This window comes from Leptopilina boulardi, unplaced genomic scaffold, assembly GCF_019393585.1.
Source record: "Leptopilina boulardi isolate dan_hultmark-lab unplaced genomic scaffold, ZJU_Lbou_2.1 LbouV2_2, whole genome shotgun sequence".
Classification (NCBI taxonomy): Eukaryota; Metazoa; Arthropoda; class Insecta; order Hymenoptera; family Figitidae; genus Leptopilina; species Leptopilina boulardi.
The window spans coordinates 462351-486086 of NW_026137751.1; the positions used below are offsets into that span (position 1 = coordinate 462351).

The following is a 23736-nucleotide window of genomic DNA, read 5'->3' on the forward strand; positions in this document are numbered from 1 at the left end:
TATGTGAAACCACACCAATTAAATCGGCATGTAAGTAGTCTCTTGGAAAGGACCACACCATGTCGATGTTCTCCAATTCCGTTAAAACACTGTAACCCTTTACACCTTTAATTCCTTTGAACTTCTTTTTATTACAACTTTTTTCACTTTTTTTCATTGCTTGTATCATATGCGTCAAATGTTCTAAATGTGTGCGGTTAGGCGCTTCCTTTTTTTTCATTAAAAATCGCGTACATCCCCACAATACCTGCCAAACATAAAACACCAAGAGTAACCGTAGTAGGCATTATGTGCCATCCTATTCTGAACTACAGCACGAGCAACAGTATCCAAAGAGCATATGAAAGCCTCTAAAATAAAATCCAACATCTCGCCTGTTTCTTTGTCTTCCCACGAAAAGCCATTTAAACTCAAATATTGGCCAAAACGACTGCTTCGAGCTATGAAATAAAGCAGCTCCATCTGTATTGAAAATGAAAGATAACAGATTACTTGTGCTTGATTTCATAGATAATAGAAATTTTTGATAAAGTAAGCTGTCGTAAATATCACGTATTGTTCCATCATTTTTCATCGATTTAATGTACTTTAAATTTGCAAATAAAGCTTCTCGAATCATGTCCGTGCTTAGCAGAGCAGTTATTTGATACTTTAAATCTATAGATATAAAGTAATTCGGAGAGTTCATTGACAATGTATACTGTTGAGAACATTTATCACACACACATTCATGTTTTTTAAAACTCTTTTTAGTCGTAGGCGCTTCTAACAATAAGTAACAAACTGGGCACCAAAAATTATACATAATGACAGAATCTGGTGGATCAAATATTTTTGATAGATAATAATCGCTGATGTACCATTGTGAAAATGCAGGACCGGCAAACGTTTTCGTCATTTCTATCAAAGCTCGTCTTGCTTTGTAGCTTAGAGAAAATCGAACAGAGTAAGAAAATATCATAAGCATAACGTCGCATATTTTTAATTGCGATGCCTTGAACATTATTTCTTTATCATTTGAAAAGTAATCCTGCAAAGGCTTCATATTAAAATTTTCGCAATCTTTAAAAGTACGGGAATTAGCATGAGGTTCTGATAACATTTCACAAGTCTCTGTAAAATCTTCATCGCTAGAAGATTCAGACAAATTTGAATTCTCCGTTTGGATTATATTCTGATGATAATTGACTTGTTTACAATGTTCATCTTCTGAGGAAGAAGACGAGGTACTAGAAATCGAAGAATTTGAAGATTGAAGTAGAGAATACAATTTTTCATCGCAGGAAAATGAATCTTTGTAGTCATTAGGTGATGTATTTAGCAAAGGACTCATCGTGGGAGCTGTTGCATGTGCTTCTATAAGAAAAAGGTTTTAAATATTATGAAATTCACATTTATACATTTTTTATAAATTAATAACAAGGAAATTCCGTTAATATTCAGTATTCTTTATAAAATTTATAGTAAAAAATTTTTATATGAAAAAATAATATCCTAAACTGATATTATTATTTGTCTCAAATTTTTCATGAGCAATAAAATTTTTTTAATTGAAGTTTTGTGTGTGATGAGTTAGGATTAGCGTACTTAAAAAAATATCACCCTTTTATCTCTTTGCACAGCTATAATTTTTTAATTTGTATTTTCAAGTCATTTTGTAATAATTTTTCATCAACTTGCTTCAGTATGTTAAAAGTTATTTAGTAAAAATTTTTTGAACTGTTAGCGTTTAAAATTCTTATTTAAATTAAAATTTTGAATCTATAGGAAAGTGTTTTTTTTGGAAATAAAGAAATCGATGATAAAATAAAAAATACATAAACCTATTCGCTGCTGCTAATCAAACTTTTCGTTTAATAAACAATTAAATTTTTAAAATTATGTAGCATCACCTACCGACTGAACTAGCTCTTTCAAATCTAATTAATACATCAAAATCAGAAGTTTCAGCGATGCAGTTGAAGTTATTCGTATTTTCCTGATTTTCACAATCTGTATTCGAATCCCAGGACATCTCACTTTCTAGCAGTAGTATTTCTATAATACATATAGTTTAATAATTTACTTTACTTGAAAAAATGTTTTTAATAATTAACAGTGACATAAAAAATCATACTTTATTCAATATAAATAAACTTATGCAACAATACAATATATATGTCACCTGTATCTAATGCTGAATCTAAAGTACGATTTCTTCGACGTACTGTTTAAGGGTGAGGTATAATTAATTAATTGTCTCATTTTCATTTTCATCAGAATCCATTGCTATAAACATAAATTAAATATGTAATTTTACAGGAAATTATTAAATTTAGGTTTACTTAAATATAGAAAGTACTAAATGACAAGAAAAATTAAAGAAAATTTAAATTATAAATTTATAATTTTATAGGTTATAAAATTATTGCTATATTTTATGTCATATTATACATATATGTATTTCTAAATTTTTGAATAATAAAAAATCTCCAAATTTTAACATCAAGAGAAACATATTATATTGAATATTAACAAAAATTGAAATATATTTTGAAAATATTTTACTCAGTCAAATGAATGCAGACTGCCTGTTGAAAAAGTAAAAACAAGGAGAAATTGTTTGTTTTCTAAGATATATAAATAAAAATATTTTCTCTTTATATAATGTTGTATTAATAAGACTGTAAATTCTATAAAACAATTTTTACATATAAAAATAATGTTTAATTGTCATTATTTACTTATGAGAGAAATGAATGATTTCGAAAAATTTGAATATTTTCTAAGCGAATCAACATTTTGTAATATATGAGCTTACACTTATTATTCTGTTGTGATTTTCCGATAGTAATTGGATTGAATATACAATGTGTATATAAATATAAAAGTAAAATAATAAATAGGCATTTTTTTAAATCAAAATTCAAGTTTGTTATTAAAAATTTCTCGTATTTTAGAAACATTTTGTTTGTATGGCGGCAATAATCCAACAATTTTTTGTAATATCTTTTACACGCTTATCGGTCTTAAACTGTGAATAAACTATTTATATTGTAAATATTTTAAACAATTTATTTGTTATTTAAACATTAAAAAAATATCAATCTAAGATAACTGGTATTAACACGAACTACTTAGTAACTAGAGACGACAAAGTTCTTTTTTTGCTTGTATGTACGTTAAGGCGAGCGCACAACAGCTAATTGGTAGAATTCAAAATTTCAAAGTGTCTTCCTTCGGACGCTCTATACTGAAGTGATTGACGTTGTATGTATGTACAGCACACATAGATACATACATACAAACGTACGACCTAACCTTATTTTAGATTGCCATCAAAAAGAAGCATGTTGTTAATATATATAATTAAAAAATTTTAAGAAATAATAATACGCGAGAAACCCGTTAACAAAATATTTTGCTTTAAGGGTTATTCAGATTTTTCAAAAACCATCACAATCTTATTGTCATTGATCAAATTTATTAAAATAATATACCGATATAAAACCATATAAGGGTCGTAAATAAAAAACTCACTAAAATAAAGCTATGTTTCTAGAATTTTGAACATTTAAAACAACGTTTTTTGTATATCGTTACAAAATTAATTAATGTTAATGGAATTACTTTTTAAACTTTTTCGAAATTATTCAAAGTTAAAAAAATTTGTTTATTTGTACTTTAAAAAATTTAGAGCTTTTCATAGGTAAAATATAGTAAAATTCATTATATTAATCATATAATGCTTTTCATTTTCCACGAAATTGAAAGTTGAAAGAATTTAAATTATTTAATGAAAATAACATTATTTAAACATATTTTAAAAAAGAAACCAATTTTTTAAATTAATAAAAAACAAATATCAAATAAGTTGTATAGCCATTTCAACGTACCTTTTAAATAATTTTGCTGGCAGGATATATCCACTTTTTATTTGAATACAAATGTGAACTGTTCACATGTAGTATATAAAAAGAACTTTAACTTATTAAATTGTCAATTTTCTATTTCTTTAAGTTTTCCGTTTTGAAATAAGTTTTAAATATAAATTAAACTAAATTTGGTTCATTGTTTACAGTTGTCACCCATAACAACGTAATATTTCACCTCAAAATTTTATTTATAATTTTTGAATTTATATGCTGATGAAAGCATGTAAAGAAAATATACTTGAAATCGAAGGGATATACATTTTTATAATAATGTTTTTATTTATATTTCAATAAGTATAAAAGAAATATCCTATAAAATGGAAATTATATTTTCACAGATTATTTTAAAGAATTCATTAGGGACTATTTTTTCAAAGCAATGCACCAATGTGTGTGTACTGTTCTTCGTACAACTTTACGGAACCATGGTGATCGGTTTGTTTACAGATTCATTTGTTTAGTTCGACTGTGCTTTTAGACGCTATCACAAAATGTCGAATTTAATTGAACACGTTTATATTAAGTTTATAAATCCATGCAAAAATCCAATTGGGCAACACAAAAGTACTTGCATTGTGCCAGTGACAGATGTATTGAACTTTGAAAAATACAAGGAAAATAAAAATCGTGAATTCAAAGTTAAATGCGGAAGCAGCAAATGTTTGGCAGTAATAGGAATCATCGACAGTAAGTACAAAATAAGAAAATACTTAAAACCTATAATAAATATTGCATTTTCTTAAAATGCGTACTGTATATATATATATACGCATTTTTCACACATCTAGCATTATATATATATATATATACATATATAAGAACGGAGTTAACTTTCAGTATTATAGAATTATAGATTGTTATTTATCGCGACTTGTCCTGAAAAATAACTATTTTGATACAAAGTGCTCAATGTTGTTTTAATTATAATTACTTTTAACAGATATGAATTTATTTACGCTTGACTTTGGACAAAATAAAATGAATTTCTGTTTTTTTAATTTTTATGTTTTATTTATTTTTATTTTGACATCAAGAAAATTAAATTAATTCATATGAATATGAATAGTTAAATGTTAACCGAGAAAATATAACTTTTCTGATAAATTAATAAATAATAATTAATAATCATTTACTCAATTCTTTTTAAAGGATTTAATATAAACAAGCAAATTTTAAAAACTTATTCAGTTTAAAATTATATGTAGTTGCAGATATATACAAAAATATATGCAAATTTATCTAATTGTTATAATAAAATTTTTTAATTTAGTCAACAACTTTTTGAAATGAAAAATGAAATAATTGCCTGTGTGTATTTATTAATTATATTTACAGAGACAAAAGACGAAGTGGAAGAGCTCATTAAGAAAGGATCTCGAGTGAAATTCCCAACAGCAACATTACGCAAAGAAAATACTGATATTAGCAGTAACGAAAAAGAAAATGATTCAACAGTTAACAAAAAGGTATACATATATATATAGACTAATGCAGTAAACATTCTGACCATTCAGTTCATATTTTTTTATTTCTAATCTAATTTTTTAAAAATTGTCACGAAGTCAACTTGACGTATCTTAAAATTAAATTTAATTATAATCGTGTCTCATATACGTATTGCATAAAATTTTTAAGAAAATTGAGTAAAAGGAATTATACTGTTTAGTTTAATAAATAAAACCTCTCAGTTTTTTCAATACATTTCTCTATGATTATATATAAATATGGATTATATTATTCATCAATTTTTTTTATATAAATTTATTGTATACACATACAACGACTGTTTTAAAGTAAATTTAAAAGTAATTTAAAGTAATTTAAAACTAATTTAAAAGAGTTTAATACTTTCAAATTAAAAAAGTCTCTAATAAGCTATCTCTTTATAGAAACTACAGGGAAAACATATTTAATGCGATATAACAAAGTTTTTCTAAAAAATATGAAATCGACTAGATTAATTAATAAGATTTTCTAAGTGTTCAATAATTTATTGTTTAGAGTTCATAATCTGTATATATATACTTACAGGTTATAATACTTTAAAAATCATCTTATAAAAAAATTATTATTTGATTTTAACTAATATGTTTTAAAAATCAAAATGTTTACTATTTATTTCGAGTTGAACATTTCTGAAAAATTCCTTTAAACTATCTTGAAGAATTTCTTACTGAAAATTGTAGGTTACTGCATTACTAGAGACTAAAAGAAAACAACAAAAAGCTGCATTGCTGACAGCGAAAGTGCTTCAGATGCAAAAGCTGACTGTACCTGATGTAAGATATATTAAATTATTTGAAATTTTTATTATAAACACATTTTCTTTCATTCGATGGATATAGTTAATACTTTTGCAATAATCGTAAGAACGTAAATGAAATTAAAAATAAATCGTAATTGAACTTTTTAATGCAGTATTAATTGAAAGATTATACCTACAGTGTCCAACTGCTGTCTGGTTTACCCTATTTTAAGTTTTTATTATTTTGAACGTGGACATACATTTTAATAAATCAAAATATCAATCACTCTGAACTTTTCTAAACGTCACCTTTTATTATTAACAAATTTTCATCAATGCATTTTTACCAACTTATTTATAGTGAAAATGTTAAAAATAAAAAAAACTTATAATTAATTTTTGCATGATTATCTTAGATTACACTTGGTAATCAGTATACTGGAAGTGTTTTCCATGAACCTAAAACAGACTCGAAAAAATCTTTAAAAGGCACTCAAAGCAAAAAAGTCTTGCCAAACCCAGATAATATCAACAAACAATCGCAGGTATTTTATTAAAAAATATCAGAGTTATAATTATTGATATTAATTGAAATGACATCTTTTTTCTTGTTAATTGTTCTACTTTTTGAAATCGTTAATAGATTAAATTTTTTAATGTTTACAATTTTTCAGTCTCAAACTTCAAAACGAAAAGGCGTTTCTGCTTCTGGAGGTACACCAACAAAAATTTTAAAACAAACACCGATATCCGGCCACACAGCGAAAGATACCAGCCATAAACCGAAAAGCAGTCTCACAGCGAAAGGCAGCCGCACTGACGATACCAACCAAACACCGACAAGCAGTCTCACAGCCAAAGGTAGCCGCATTGACGATACCAACAAAACACCGAAAAGCAGTCTCACATCCAAAGGCAGCCACACTGACGATACCAACCAAACACCGAAAAGCAGTCTCACAGCCAAAGGTAGCCGCATTGACGATACCAACAAAACACCGAAAAGTAGTCTCACAGCCAAAGCCAGCCGCATTGACGATATCAACCAAATAGTGAAAAGTAGTCTCACAGCCAAAGCCAGCCGCATTGACGATATCAACCAAATAGTGAAAAGCAGCCTTACAGCCAAAGATACTAGTTTTACCTCCAATGCCAGACACGCATCTGATGCATCTGATACCAGCAGCGATGAGGAAACTAGTGATGCAGCACTTATTTCAGAAGTATTATTTATTTATACATTTTTATATACGATTAGACACCCAATAGCACCATTAACAACAACAGCTGTACACTACATGTGACTTGGTCAATTATTTTTTTTTAGATTGATGCTAACTTGATTTTGCAAGATTCACAAGGACGGGAACAAGAAATCCGAAATTTAAAACGACAATTAATTGATACTATGAGGATTAATAAAGTTCTAAGTGCTCAAAACATCGAACTGCAGCAGAAAGTCGTCGACAAATTTCCGAGTATTCAATGTATATATTGTATAATTTATGTACATATTTATAAAATTTTATATTACGATATTTTTTTACACTTTTTAGAATTTTGGAAATTTGAAGGTGTGCCAAAGAATAAAAAATATAATATTTTTGATCAACTTTATTTTGCAGCTTCGCTTCAAACTGTTAATGAAACATCTGAGAGAAGTCTTCAAGATCGAATAGCAAGCGGTGAAGATTTACCAGTGGGAACAATTGATCGCATTAGTCAAACAGTAAGTTTTAAAATCATTCCTGCGTGGTGCATGAAATGAAAAAGTTTAGTTTTTTTTCTTTTCTCTTTCTTTTCTGACAGTACTGACAATCTCATTGTTTTAAAATATTTTTGTGAAAATAATATCTTTATTTCTTGTAAACTAATTTTTTAACCGTTGAAATGTATTAATTTTTACGATTTAAGATAATTCATAAGTTTATATTTAAGAATTTATTTCAACAAATAAAACATTGAGAAATTTTTTCTACCAAACAAAGATTTTACCGTGAAAACTTTAAAACCTTTATTTAGCAAGAAACTAATAAAGTTAAAAAATTTAATTTTTGTTTATTTGATTGCTTCAATTTTAGATTCATGGAGGATACGGTATTTGGATCCCGCAAGATGATTATGGGAGAGCGAAGTTCAAGTCGAAAGGTTGTTCTACAAAATTTATCAGATCCATGTCTAGAGCAATATTTACAGTGGAGGTTTTAAAAGCATCGAGCGTTACTGGACAATTGTCTAATAAAGACAGAAACAAAGTTAATGTCACCCCAAGAACGGCATTAAATTCCAGAAAGGTGAATGCTTTGAAAGGTAATTTATTGTTATTTACCTTTTTCATAATTAAAAACATCAAAATGCTTAAGTAAAATTATTTACAATAATTTTGATAATATTGATTAATTATAAGTTTCTTATATTCATTGTTAAAATTTATATTTAAAGCCATTACAAGATTTTGGATGGTGGAACGGAAGATTGATGAAGATAAAATTCTAAACGCTATGGAAAGTATTGGTACAACATTATCCAAACAAATTAGCGATCTAAACAGAAAAAATCCGAGTAGGAAAAACAGGACCAAGAAGTCAAAAGTGAAGTCAAAGAAAATAATTCCTATGGAAGAAGAGGAAAGTAGTGATGGAGAGAGTGTTGCCAGTGAAAATGGAAAATTAAAATCAAAGAAAACAATCTCTCCAGAAGATAATGAAAGTAACAGCGATGAGAATGAAGAAATATCCAATTCCCGAATAGTTACACAACCTGATCTTCAGACGCGTGAAAAGAGTGACCCTCCAGAGTCAGACAATACTACTGACTTCTCAGAAGAAGAACAACTCGATGAGGAGCTTTCCGATAGGGAAAACTTTCAAGTAGACACACCTACTGAAGACGATGATTAAGATAAATATATAATTTCTTTGTTTAAAACATTATTTTTTTAGTAATGAGCGCCTTATTATATGAAAAGAATATATATTTTATTACTAAGGCCATCAAAAAAGTTAAGTTGAAAAGCTACATTTTTTTCCACAATATTCAGCTTTGATTGCTTAAAGTTGAATATAAAATGAGAAAAAACAATTATTTTTTTATAATCAAATTTAAACATTTAAGTACTTGTTTCTCTTTAATGCTTTAATTTTTGTCCTTGAAAATGCAGAATTGTTGGAAATGAAAGTATATCACTTAGAAAGATTTTTTTGATAATAAGTAAAAGTTCTAAGAGAGTAGTATATACTTTCTATGCTTTCATTACTTACAAAGAGACTGAATTTAACCGTAGTTTTACTCTTAGAATCTTGGATATTTTATAAAATTAAAGCATAATTCAGTTTATACTTAAAGACGAAATAAATTTTATTCATCTTACTTTAAAAACTTGTGACTCGAAAACAGTATTTTACAATAAATCCACGCGACAATTAATATGTGATACATCCAAAAATTTGATTAAAATAAGTGTAAATGCAGTTTTTTATGTACCAAAGTGTACAAGTGTTATTATCAATTATAAAAATTTTATTTCAATTTAAATTTAAAAATAAATAAGCTTTATTAATTTAATAAAATTTCTCATTGTTTTCATTGCATATAATATATTTAAATCCTTTTTAGGTCTGTTTTTAAAATACATATAATACAACATATTTCTTCTACTTCTTTTTATACAAAAAAATTTTTTTTCTTAAAAAGTAAATAGTTATTGTAAATTTAAATTTAAAAAAATTTAAAGGTTAAGGCAATTTTATTAAAAATCAATTGTTTGACGTAAATTTTGTTTATTAATGTCCATTTATAAGATTACGAATAAGAAATATACCCGAAATAATAATTTAAAAAATGCAAAAAAATATCACAAAAAGAGTTCGAAGATATCGTTTCACTTGACAACTATTTTGCGAATGCAGAAAAAAGTAAGTTAACTTTTTGCATAAAAAAATTTTAATTATATTTTTTTGAATTAAATTTGTATAGTATAATTTAATAATAATTAAATGTGCTCAAGTACTTTTTATTTCTTTATTAAACAATTATCTTAAGATAATTGTTTAATAAAGAAACTTTCCAAATTGTAAATAATATTTTTAATATTAATTTATTTTGCTTCAAAGTAACGTACTAAAAAATTTTTTCTGATAATTAATGGTAAATTTCATTATATTTTTTTCCTGACCATACCCTATTTTTGCCTGATGAAGTCCTGCTAAGCACCTGGTTTCAATTTCTACACTAGGTAACGAAGAAAAAACCTGATTAGATTCAGACATAATTTTGATAATCATATTGCTACTAATTTACAGTTACAAACGTTTAAATGTCGGACACAAAAATCGTATAAAATATCCAGCAAAATCGGATATATTTCGATATTTAACTTTCTTACCAGTTTCAGACAAAATCAGATACATTTCATTAATCAGATCTTGAGAAGAAATTGCAAGAAAAACAATTAAATACCGAATGGAAAACCGGATAAATTTCGGATTATATTTTCATGAACATACTACTACTAATTAACAGTTACAAACGTTTAAATATCGAATACAAAAACCATATAGAAAATCCAGTAAAATCGGATAAATTTCGATATTTCACTTTTTCCATCCTGTTTTAGACAAATCTAGACACACCTCATTTTAACATAATTTAAAATAGATGAAAAAAAACGATTAAGAAGCAGATTAAAATTATATACAATTTAAATGAAAAATTTCCTAAAATGTTTCGGTTAGAAACGTATAAAGGCCAAACATAAAAATCATAAATAGTTTCTGATTTAAACAGACAAATTGCGTCGTACTAAAGACAATAAATACCCAAAAAAATTTCTGTTTTAGTCATTGCATATAAAGCAGATAAAATCAAATAAAATGCAATTTTACATTTATTTAAAAAAATAATGGTTATAATTATGCCAAATAAGAACCAAACAAGAACACTTAATAACCGTTATTGATTTTATTTATTTTAATTTCAAAATATAATAACGGACAAAAGCCGATTAATCTCATTAAGAAACCATGAGAATACACAACTTATTTCTATTTTCTGATATGGTTGCTGGATTAACAACATATACAACCAAAAATATTTCAAAAAAATTTGGTATTAAATGCGGACACAAAAACCTGGTAAAATATCCATCAAGACCAGATTAAAACCGATTTTCATCCGGTTTCTATCTGATAATTTAAGCAGGGAAAAGAAAGAATTCAGATAGAAGAACATTCATTGTCATATGCGATGTAAATCATTGCAATATAAGGAAAGCGATTCTATTTATAGATCACCTCCTCCTCAATAATGTGACATTTCTCCTACTAATTAGCATAATCGACTAAGTTCCGGTGCAATCTCTAACATTGTAGAGCGATCCTTCAGTTTTCTATCAAATCAAATCCAATTTACAACGGCTAAGCTATAATCATCAATTTATCCGACTTTATTGCTAAAAGTAAGTAAGAGAATTGTAATTTTGTATCATTATTGTATAATCATTATTATATAACTAGCTAAAACAAACGCGCGTGTTTTTCTTCTCCCACATGGCATGACTTCTTGCTGTGAAGTTACTGTAAGGATATCTGTAGGGTTTGTAAGGTTACCGTGTAAGCCTACAGTAAACTTGAGGTCACCTTAAAACTTCTGCGATTACAGTAAGTTTACACAGTAAAGCTAAGGTAAGCTTACACAATAAGGTTGTGGTAAGTTTACATGGTAAGGTTGTTTTAAGCTTTTACGGTAAGGTTGTTGTAAGCTTCATGTAAGGTTACTATTACAGTCATATTAAAATATTTGCCTCATGTTAATCTTACGGGTTAATATTACACGCTTATTTGAAATACATCAAATTTTAGAACTTTTCATGATAAAGCAAAAAAAGATAATAATTAATCAGTCAAATATTTTTAAATGCAGTTTGACTTTTTTTTAATATTACATTAATATTACGTGCTGCATAGGCTGTTTCAAAGGTACACATATGTGACCGGGTCTGAGAAAACGGTGCTATAGATCAAAATCAACTTTTCGAGAAGAACTCGTTTAAAGTTTTACTACTAATTAAAATAGATTTCTTAAAACATTTTATATTTCAAAGGGTCTAGATAAGTGTTCCTTATTTATTTTTTATGCTGAACAAGATTTTTATGGTTAAATAATTTTTTGAACATCAGTGTTATTGTTATAAACAATTTGTTTTGCAAAAGTCAAAATATGAAATTTTAAAATTTAAGGGCATGTCCAAGTTGTTATTTTGATTGTAAACAATCCTTTGTTATTGTTTACATTCTTTGTTTATATTTAAAACATAACTAAAATTAAATGAAATATGATCAGGGAATATTAAGAAATGGTATTTAATGATGGAAAATGATGAAAAAGGAGGAATTAGTCAATAAAAATAATAAAAATTAGTATTTTCCAATATGCAATGTATTGTCATTACTTATACCTAGCGAAGTATAAGTATGGTAAGGTATAGTTGCATACATGTCCCCGCAGATGGTGCCACTATTGTTATTAGACACCATTTTAGACATGTTTGCTGTGTCTATTTTTTGTTTCTCTATATATATACTTTCTACACACAGTCATGATTTGGAACTTGTGTTTCGCTCGAAAGGGGAACGTTAGTTTATTATTTACAATCAAATTTTTTTCATGTGCACAATAGAAAAAAAAATTGTGAACCATCCCAAGTAGAAATGTCCGTAGCTCGCCGTAATTAAACATCGGTTTGGTACTGATCCAATACTGGCCGCCGGTATTGACTTTTAGTACTGGTAGTGTACTGACTAATACACCGAATCAGTACTATATCGAAGGTAGACAAATATTAAAACCAGTACTAGCAGAACACTGCCATTCACACCGAATCAGTACTATGTCGGTGGTAAAAGAACATTAAATGAAAAAGTCTTTAAATTATTCCAATAGGTAGAAAACGATGATTTTTTATTAAAAAATATGTTTATTAATTTCTTTCCAATACTTTCTCTCAAAATTTTTGATGTAATTGTAATGTATTATTATTATATATATAAAATATATTTGTTTGTATTAGTTAAAAATTTTGTAAGATAAAAAAATTCAAGAATAAATACATTTTATTTTCGTGATTAATAGATAATACGGTCTTCGAAATCAAATTTTTGCATCAGGGTAAACTACTTCAAGTCAGCACATCAAGCCAGCGCGGCTGTGCGGTATGCGTATCCGACTTGCGTTCTTAGGGTTTAGGGTTCGATCCCTCATGAGTGCGAGATTTTTCATTCTTAGTTTTAAGTGTTATAAGTACAATATTTGTTTATCTGTAATATTAATTATTAAATAATTAATTAAGTATAAGTGCAAAGTAAAAAAAAATTAAATAGTATGAATTAAAAAATAATTAATTTACAAAAATATTTTTTGTAAATTAATTTATTAAAAATAATATAATTTAATTAACATATATGATAATTATTATTTTAATTATTTATTATTAATAATATTTTATATATTCTAAATTAAATTAACTATTATTACCCTCACATTACCTTTTCGTGGTAAAAATGGGAGTAATAAGCTTATAAGGATGAAATTTGTAATGGAAAGAGTATTATATAGTATTTTGTAAAAAAATGAGATTTTAACTCCGGATGAGTACTTTACCAGTATTATGCCAGTATTATTCCAGTACTACGTTAGTACTGGTGAGCGAGACAAAATCAGTACTGGACAGCGTTACCAGCCAGGGCTGGCCCACTACTGACCCAGTACGGCAGACAGTACTGTTATACTGACTGACAGTGTTGGGTCAGTACTATGCCAGTGGCACATTTCTACTTGGGATATAATTGAAGAATTTTATTTAAATATTTATAAATATTTAAATAAAAGTACCGTTCAATTTGTTTTGTATTTTACGGTGAAATAAACTTAACCTCACCTGTAAAAACTATTACATTTATTTTTTATAATTGAAAGTATTTCTACTCTTTGTTTCTCAAATTCATTTTTTTATATAAACTGAGAGATTTTTTTTAAATAATTAATTTTATCTGTACAGTGTAAATACACAGGAATAATTCCAAAAAATTTTATGCCTTTTTGTTCGTGTCAGTGCAATGTTTTATTAGTGAAAAGTAATATTTTTGCACAGCAAAATAAATATGTAATTTGTACACAGAGTTATTTTGTATCCGTCTGTGAAACGTCTCAGGCAAAAAAGAAAAAATTGTTTTTATCGGGACAAATGGTAAATGTTCTGATAAACTATTTGAAAGAGATAAATTGTGTGCTAATTATATAAATAACTGTTACAGCATATAAAATTTTAGCAAAATTGACAACATTGACTAAACAATGACATTATTCCTGCAAGATTGTTGCGATTTTAAAATATTGAGTCAATTTCACGTGCTTTGTGAGAATAAAAATAAAAATAAATACTCTTCATAAAAGAAGAAATAAATTCACGTAGCAAGAAGTAAAATTTTATCTTTACTTTTACAAATGTTGAAAATTTTTATTAAATCAAACAAAATTATATTTATCAGTATTCAATACTGCATTTGTCAAATGAAAAGCAAAATTACGGCTACTTGAAGGCCCGCAAATTATGCAGAAATTTATTAACTTTTTTGTTAAGGGAAAAATTATTTTGGCATTATTCTAGAAAATTTTATTGCTAAAATTCATGAATAAATAATTATCATTGTGTTCTTGAATGCTGGCCTCTGATCGATTTAAGAATTAAAAATGTCTTTTTATTCAATCCACATTATAAAACAATTCACACATTTATTAAATAAATTTAATTACCCAGATAGCCAAGCGTAAAAATAGGTTTATCAGTTCGATAAACTAGTACCATACTTGTTTCTCACAAGTACGATATTAGTATAATAAATTTATGTCGTATTTTAGGTTCGGTTGATTCAATGTATTTTCTGTCATTACGGTACAAAATACTAGTACAGTACTTGGTACAGTACGAACGTACACGGCTAGTAGGGGAGCTAGAGGCAATTCTGAAACACTTTTTATATTATTGTATTTACTGTGAATTCAAATTATGAAATCAATTTAACACAAAATAAACTTGCTCAATTATATAATAGAATACAAACATGCAGTATGTTATAATATGCCCCATAGTACTAGTACGCTGATTACACAGCCCCACAAAAAAAAAAAAGTGTCGTGCGCGGCAGACCAGACTAGTCATTTCCCATGTATTTTGACGCGCTGAACACGAATCCGAAGTCCGTTTTGCTCCATCACGTCAGGATTTTTTTCTAACCTCCAAAAACCTGTCGGATTTTGAGAGGTAGGCTATTTTTTTAAAAATTGATGGATTTACTTCAAAATTGGTATCTAGGGGTTTTTTGGGTCGCTGATGACGAATTTGAAGTTAGATTTTCAAAATTCAAAATGGCGGCTCCAATATGGCGGACGAATTTTGTAAAAGTTGATGGATTTACTTCAAACTTGGTATCTAGGGGTTTTTTGGGTCGCTGATTACGAATCTGAAGTTAGATTTTCAAAATTTAAAATGGCGGCTCCAATATGGCGGACGAATTTTGTAAAAATTGATGGATTTACTTCAAACTTGGTACCTAGGGGTTTTTTGGGTCGCTGATTACGAATCTGAAGTTAGATTTTCAAAACTAGAAATGAAAATTCTTATATACATAAGTAAGGTATTCACGTCTTTTTATGGTAGCGCACTCTTTTGTCCTCAAAGGATTTGTGTAATGGTTTTCTTTTCAAATTGGTGCCTCCAGGTACAATATCCCTTTTCAGCATCCAACAGTAGTCGGCCATCATATTTACATCCCATCTTCCTTGATAACGACGCTCAAATTCTTTCAGATCTTGATGGAATCGTTCTCCTTGTTCTTCTTTGTAATCTCCCAAATTTTCAGGGAATTGATCCCGATGCGAGTCTAAGTAATGCAACTTTATGCTCATTAAGCATCCTAACTTGTTACGAACCGAAGAAATTATTTGTTTTGAAATAATTATTGTTAAAAATAATTAGAACAATACATCGGGCTTTTGAGATGGCCCAAATTTCAGAGGTTCTCGGAGGTCCAAACTGCCAAAGCCTGAAGGGCCTTGTTTTTACTTGTGGGTTCGTTTCGTTCTAATTGCTGATATTTTCTAGGATAAGATAGGAAAATATACCACGACTTCCTTTTATACTTGTTACTATTAGAAACAGGGAACAGAAAATAAAGAGAAGAAAGAATTAAAAGAATTATTAATTTTATTTTATCATTCAAAAATAATGCTGACAATATATTCCACTCTCTCTTACAAGAAAGGAGGGAGGGAAGAAGGATGTAGTTACAAAATTACCCCGGAACGATACTGAGTACTTACCGTTCCGCTTCCTTATTCTACCGTCGACAATTTCTTCTCGACGGGCAAAAAAACATAAATTTTGAAAAATCGTCCATACACAATCACTCGAGTGGCGCATTCGCGGTTTGCCGTATGTTCTTTTATTGCGCGAACAATCTTTTTAACAGGGACAGACAAATCCACTCTCTCTTACTCTAATTCGCTAAGCCGGCAATTGCAAGAGCAGACGCGGGCACTCCGCACCCGGCTGGTCTTTCGACAAAAATTTAGAAAAAGAAAGTTAATTAGATTTAAAAACTCTTCACTTGAATTGACTCTTAACCGGCCTCCGTGGACTTCGGAGTAAGTTGGCGTTTTACTTTACGTCCGACCGAAATTATTCGTGTAAGCACACGAATCAAAACGGGTCCTAGGTACCGGACGGGAGCGCTTAGGCTTTTTAATCCGGGCAGTTCCAAACAGAGTTGGAACTTCGATGCTCGCGGAAACCGTACTGAACAAAAATTTAGGGGCTGGAGATGCCTCTACAGGTCGGCTTAGGGCACCTGGTGGGAAATTTTGCTGATTTTGAATTTCGCAATTGTAGGTGGAAAGGGAAGGTGGGGCCTGTTGCCATGCCAGTTTTGCTGAATTTGCAATAAAATCGGTTTAGTGAAATAGTGTTGAAATAATAAAGTTATTTCGAAACAAAATTATTTCCAATTATTCTTTTAAATAATTTTATATTTTATTTAATCTTTGAAATTTTAGAATTAACCCTCTCATATAAAAGGTTAATATACTTTAAGATAATGGACATTTCCAAGCAGAAAGAAATTCCATTCTATTTTGTAGTATTTTGAATGTTGTTGCAATTCCAGTTTTGAGATCAATTGTCTCAATATTGATCTGGAATTGATCAGTTGCATATAGATCTAAAAAGCACATTATAGTAAAGCAATGGCAGGCATAGCTTGTAGGCTTGAGAGATACAGAGGGGCAAGGTAAGATAGGCTGTGAGCAAGGAAATATAGGTGTATTGGTGCCATAGCGTACAGCATAGACGTCTCCAGCCATACTAATGTGTATTATGGTCGTAATACCTAACGAGTGCGAGAGAGCAAGCATCCACTATGCATTCGACAGCGTAAGAGCAAGAGTGACGCGTACTAGTCATTGGAGCGAGGGAGAAAACCATGCGACAGAGAGAGAACGCAGTACTCCGCGAGAACAATGTGTCTGAGAGAGAACGCTTCGCCGTTACATACAGTCTTCTTTCTCTCTCGCGCAATGTCGAGGGACGCGCGGGGAGCCTTCACTCAACGCGTTCAGTGAGGAGTCCCCACCCATGGCTGCAGAAATATTATTTTAATTTCGAATCTTATTATTTTAATTTCTATTTTTAAATTTAATTTTTAATAATTTAAAATTTAACAATTCTTTAGGGTAATAATATAAACATTTTGCGATATATTTAGGGTAATATAATAATACATTTTCACGAATAAATAATTAATGATTTTGAACGAAATTCGCACTTGTTGCGTAACATCTGATTATTAAATGTATATATCTATTCAATAGCGACTCGCAATGTTGCTGAAAGGTTTTCGGACGATATCTCGGCTGTTTACCATTCAATAAGATTTTAGCACGGTTTAATAGCTTCAGGAGGTTGTGGCAATGTTGATTATCGAAGCCGCAACATTCGCAAAATTGCGGTTCGCTAACTACGGAAGTTACAAGTTGGTAACATTGCGACAAGATCCATTTGCTTCTTAAGGATGTCAGAGTCATGAATCTTTATTCTACAACCTTCGCAAAATTGCGGTTCGCTAGTTATTTGCGAGTTTCGTCTGCAACGTTGCTGCAAGGTTATTAGTGTACTACAATAGACGCGAGCCTTGCAACAACGTTATTGACGAAGTTACAAGGATTTTTATTTAAAATAAAAGGAACAATCAATCAATGAAGATTATAAAATTATTACTCTTCATTAATTGATATATTCTTAAAATTTCGTGTTGGCTTCAAGAGCTTGCTTCATATAAATTAAATTTAAAAAAAAGAATAAAATTATTATTTTTCCAAGATGCGAGTTGCCTAATAAAGTCGCGTTATTTCTTTATATTGTTTCGCTGACGTCCCGAAATTCCTGACGGTAATATGATATTAGAGTTGCTACAATCTAACTTGAAGCAAGTCTAATAATAAAGAAAAATAATTTTAAAATAAAATAATTCTGATATATTTAATTAATAATTTTATTATTAAAAATTTAATGATTTAATTTTATTTATGTTGCCAAATAAATATTGGCGTAACAAACCACCGTGGAAATTCCGTTTTCGTCCCCGAAAACTAGCAGCTCTTAAACTCAACACGAGTTAATAAAATGTATCTAATCATTTATAAATTTTAATTATCGAGTTGACGTGAATAATAAGCTACAATTGTTATTACTATAGAAGAGCGAAAAGAGGAAAGAGAATTGCGATTATATTCGTGGCTATATTTCTTTTCTCTTTTCAATTGCCCTATTACACATGCTGTCGCGATATACTCATTAGCACCTTCGCGGTGGGGATGGGTGGGCCTCGTTGCACTTGACCGTGATTGCACTACCTCATTAGTATAGTTTAGACGCGCGACGGTTCGACAAAAGTAGTGTGTACGGTTGAGTGGGTGTTGTTCGTGATCTTTGTTTCTTTGGAATTTTCGCAAATTGGATGGAGTATGAGGCGAAAGGCCGGTCCCTTTATCGACAGATTGGTAATATATTGATAATATACTCCATAATAGATTTACATAGAACACACGGCACATACCCATACATATTAACACACATTCACATTAAAAATTTTTTTTTTTTTTTTTTTTTTTTTTTTTTTTTTTTTTTTTAATTGTATATTGATATATTATAAATGATATATATATATACATATATAGCATTTATATCACTTATTTTTCTCCCTTTGTTTATAAATTTATTTATTTATTATTATTTTTTTTTGTTTATTTATTTATTTACTTTTTTTTTTTTTTTCATTAAATGTATAAAATATATTCCCAATATAAATATAAAATATTATTTCAACATAATACACGCATATACATACACATGTACACATACATATAAATACGCATATGCATAAATGTATTGTTTTTTTTTTTTTTTTTTTTTTTAATTTTCAGATGTATATTTAATATAAAAAATAGAATAGCTATTATCGCAGCCCGTTTTAGCTTATTTATTAATTTCCCAAAAATAAAATAAAAATAAAATAACTCTCTAGGGCGTTTCGAAAATGGTAAGGTGCTGACCCAAAACTTTCATAAGCCATGGGTGCATGCTTTTATAAAAGTTTTTTTTTTTTTTTTTTTTATAATAGCAAACACCATTTGTTGGTTACATGGTAGGAAGGAAATCTGGCCCCTCCATGGTGGGTGCGCCTCTGAGTGGCTGTGTTACACTGTAAGTTTATCCCATTATATGTTCCCCACCATGGTAAATTTTCCTTGCTTATTGACGAGGAGAAGGCCGCGGATACGTCCTGACGGTACTGGCTCCATTGTCGAAACGCTCTCAGAGTATAATGTATTCTTACGCACCGCAACTTTCCTGTTTTGGTTACAGTAAAAGACAGCAATGATATGTGCTGACCCAACACTTTCGTACGCTATGAGTGTTTGCATTTACGAGTTTGTATAAAAGCAATCACTCATTAGTAAAACGACAGGAGGGAGAACGGGCACTTGAGGCGCCTCTAGTTGGCAGTTAAACCCTTAGGGTTTATCGTTAAGACCTTCGCATGTTCCTCTTATTATTTATGGGATATTATTGTTCCAAGCCGCGGATTTTTCTCTCCGGCACAAAATCATTGCTACTCTTTACTGTACCGTTATGTAATATTAGTCGCCTTATATCCTAATATACCTTACTAATACGGTTGTAGCTGTTGTATCGGCAGCACGACGGCTGGTCTTGTGGTCGCTGCTGGCGGCGTATGCGTTTTTCTAAATATTGTTGGTACAGAATTAAATTGTAATTCCTCTTGTTGTGATGTTGATGGTAGTGGGGTGTCACAAGACCCCATATTGATTGGATGATGTTCTTTTAATATTCCTGCACTGTTTTCTGTAGAATCATTAATCTCATTGATGCGAGGATACAGGGATGCTGTTGAAGGCTGTGGGGTATCACAAGACCCCATGTTGATTGGATTATAGTCATTTAATGTTCCTGCACTGTTTTCAGTAGAATCATTAATCTCATTGATGCGAGGATACAGGGATGCTGTTGAAGGCTGTGGGGTATCACAAGACCCCATGTTGATTGGATTATAGTCATTTAATGTTCCTGCACTGTTTTCAGTAGAATCATTGATTTCGTTGATAGTAGGACACCGGGGTAATGTCGAGCTGTTGACCTGGGCTTCCGAGGTCACAGCATAGTTTCGTCTTAACTTGAACTGGCAATCAGCTGTTACCTTGGGTTTCTTCTGTTTAGACCTTGTGGTGTTTGTGAAACAGCTGGCTCTACTCGAAATAACTTTGCAGCACAGGTACATCAAGATGCATATGATGATCAGCATCGAGCTTCCGTACGAACCATAGATAAGGGTCGTTTGTCTGTCCATGGCCTCCTTCTGACTGTATAGATCTTGACGCCTTTGAAACTCTTCCTCCAATTCTTTAAGTGATATCGAGTTTGCGAAGAAATTAGACATCTTTGATCAAACGTTGCTCACTGCAATGATAGGAAGTAGGCACAAAACAGTTATGATCCACCCTTTCGTTATTGTTTTTCACCTAAAATCAGAAATCACGTTAATGACGTTTCAGGAGAGAGATAATGGTTAAAAATGAGCAACCATTATCTTATCTTTGTGTTTGGCAAATCTCTCGCCATTTTCGTCCTCCAGAATGACGTTATTATTCTGGGTTAGTCCGACCACAGTGTACGGACCAAGGGCACGAGAATCAAATTTATTTGTTCGAACTTCCTTATACGTGTAGACCTGGTCGCCGACCTTGACGTTAGAGGGCCGAGCTTTTGAATCATGAAATTCTTTCGATCTTTCCTTAGCTCTGATCAATCGATCGGCAGCCAAATTTTGTAGCTCGTGCATTCTAACTATCAAATCTCTCAGGTAAACACCATAAGTTTCCAGTTCTGGGCCCTGTGGGAACGAACTAGGAATCCGGGCCATTCGACCAAAAACCAGCTCGTATGGAGTGAAGTTTGTAGCTTCATGAACCGATGTATTATAATTAAACATCGCGAAAGGAAGTAGACGATCCCAATCGTCGAAATCATTTGCATAGTGTTTAATATAATCTGTCAGTTCAATGTGACTTCTCTCCAAAGCACCGTTGGTTTGAGGGCGATAACCGGAAGTGGTGAGTTGCTTCACGCCAAATATTTTCTCCAATTTTCGCATCAAGGAACTCACAAAACTTCCCCCTCTGTCTGTGAGCACGCATCTAGGCGCTCCATAGAGAGAGAAAAGGTTCGTTGCCACAGCATGGGCAATGGTGGTAGTCTTTATATCTGGGATAGGAACTGCGATGCAGTACTTACTAAAGTTATCCTGCATGGTTAGAATGTGTCGATTTCCATTAGGGGTAGTTCTTAATTTACCCACTGTGTCAAGGGATACTTTGTCGAATGGGTTTGCCGGGGTATCAGTTATCAGCATAGGTTCGCGAGTTCGAGCTCTTACTAGTTTATTCTCAAGGCAGCTTTTGCACTTGCGAATAAATTGTGTTACATCATCTCGTAACCTGGGCCAATAGTATCGTTCACGTATTCGTCTGTACGTCTTTGTAATACCTTTGTGGCCACCTATCAAACTACCATGAAATTCAGCTATTATTTTAGGGCGTATTTCCGGAGGAGGAACTTCGATTTTTCCGTGGCAAAGGGTGATCTTTATGTCGCCACCGCGGAATATTCCTGCTAATATGCCCGCCATGGTCGTTTGAGGGAGGTTACCTAATAGGTCTCCAGAATTGGCCATTCGGCAATGAGTCTGATTGTCAAGGACTAAAGCATACTTTAAATTTCGTAGCCCTACGGTAACGTCACTCCAGTTGAGTTCGTCAGAATGTCTTTTCTTGACCACGATCGAGTAAATTTTATATCGTCCACAAAGGGTGACCTGAACTTGTCCTTTTATCGGATTGTTATCTCGAATATCTTGTAAGTCGATTTTGTTGGTGGCAATTAAAAGTTTAGAAATTGAATCCACGGGTTCACAATCTTCAGAGATAAAATGGGCGATATTGTCTTTCTTGTAGGTCAAAGGTTCGGTCCATTGGTGGAAAACATTTTCCGAGTTTTCCTTGGTAATTTTGGAGGTAGTGGCAATCACTTTCTCGTCGTCCGAGGATTCAGAGGAAGAAGGGGAATCTACGTCAGAAATGCTAATGTCTATTGGCGAAGCTGCTCGGGGTACGCACATCACTGGTGGGGGTAGATCCGCACAGTTTGAATGTAGTCGCCGAGGCACAATGTTCGTTCTCCGTCGCACTTCTTCAGTTTGTTCTTCGCTTTCTTTTTCCTGAAATCGGGTGAACGGGGTGGACTGCGCACCTGGAGCTGGCAAGTTTCCTGGGGTAAAGGCCGGAAGGCTGGCTGCAATGCTATCGTTAACACTTGCTTCTTCAATCACTTCGGGCATGTCCTGGAAACGTACCACGCTTTGTTTTCTTCCGGGGCAAGGGTGACTTGTCACGGGGGTGTCTTTTAAAATTCCGCTGGTAGAGGGAGGTTCACACACGAGGGGTGGTATAGATTCTACACGAGGTGTGTGGTCTTGCTCTCGATTCGATTCTCGTTTCTTGTTAAAATTGTCCAAAAATCTTTTTACTCTAGTCGCGAATTCGCCATCGTCACCTTCTCCGCAAGGATCCAAAGATTCAAGGTACTGTAGGTAATCTTCGTCGCTTTCTCCATCGGAAACATGAATCCTTTTCTTAGGTGTTCGGCCCATACCTTCATGATCCCATGCCAAGGTTTGATTGGACTGTTCGAAGGAGTTTAAATCACGTTGCTTTAGAGATTCATCGAATCGCTTGATTGATCGTTGTAAGGAGTCATCCTGGTCGCTAGGATCTGTTGGATTATCCTGTGTTTCAGTTTCCTTTTCTTGTTCATCTTCTGATTCCGAACTTTCCTCGCTGTCGGGAGGTGGAGGGGGTACTGTAACAATCGCCTGGTCTGGAGGAAGCACCTCT

General features: G+C 31.1%; 2 protein-coding genes across 3 annotated transcripts in view; both read left to right on the forward strand.

The window, feature by feature from the left end:
- LOC127278228 (furin-like protease 1, isoforms 1/1-X/2) overlaps window positions 1-23736 on the forward strand; it is a 780368-nt gene that overhangs the window by 423270 nt on the left and 333362 nt on the right. The gene's annotated exons all lie outside the window — the stretch shown is intronic.
- On the forward strand, window positions 6129-9585 carry LOC127278215 (uncharacterized). Of its 2 annotated transcripts, XM_051299816.1 has the most exons (5): window positions 6129-7382; window positions 7487-7646; window positions 7785-7888; window positions 8241-8469; window positions 8602-9585. In XM_051299816.1, the coding sequence occupies exons 1-5, from the start codon at window positions 6753-6755 to the stop codon at window positions 9057-9059; spliced, it is 1581 nt and encodes a 526-aa protein (XP_051155773.1). In that variant the 5' UTR covers window positions 6129-6752; the 3' UTR covers window positions 9060-9585. The 2 variants fall into 2 exon arrangements, with proteins under 2 accessions (XP_051155773.1, XP_051155772.1); XM_051299815.1 differs by having other exon boundaries at window positions 7487-7888.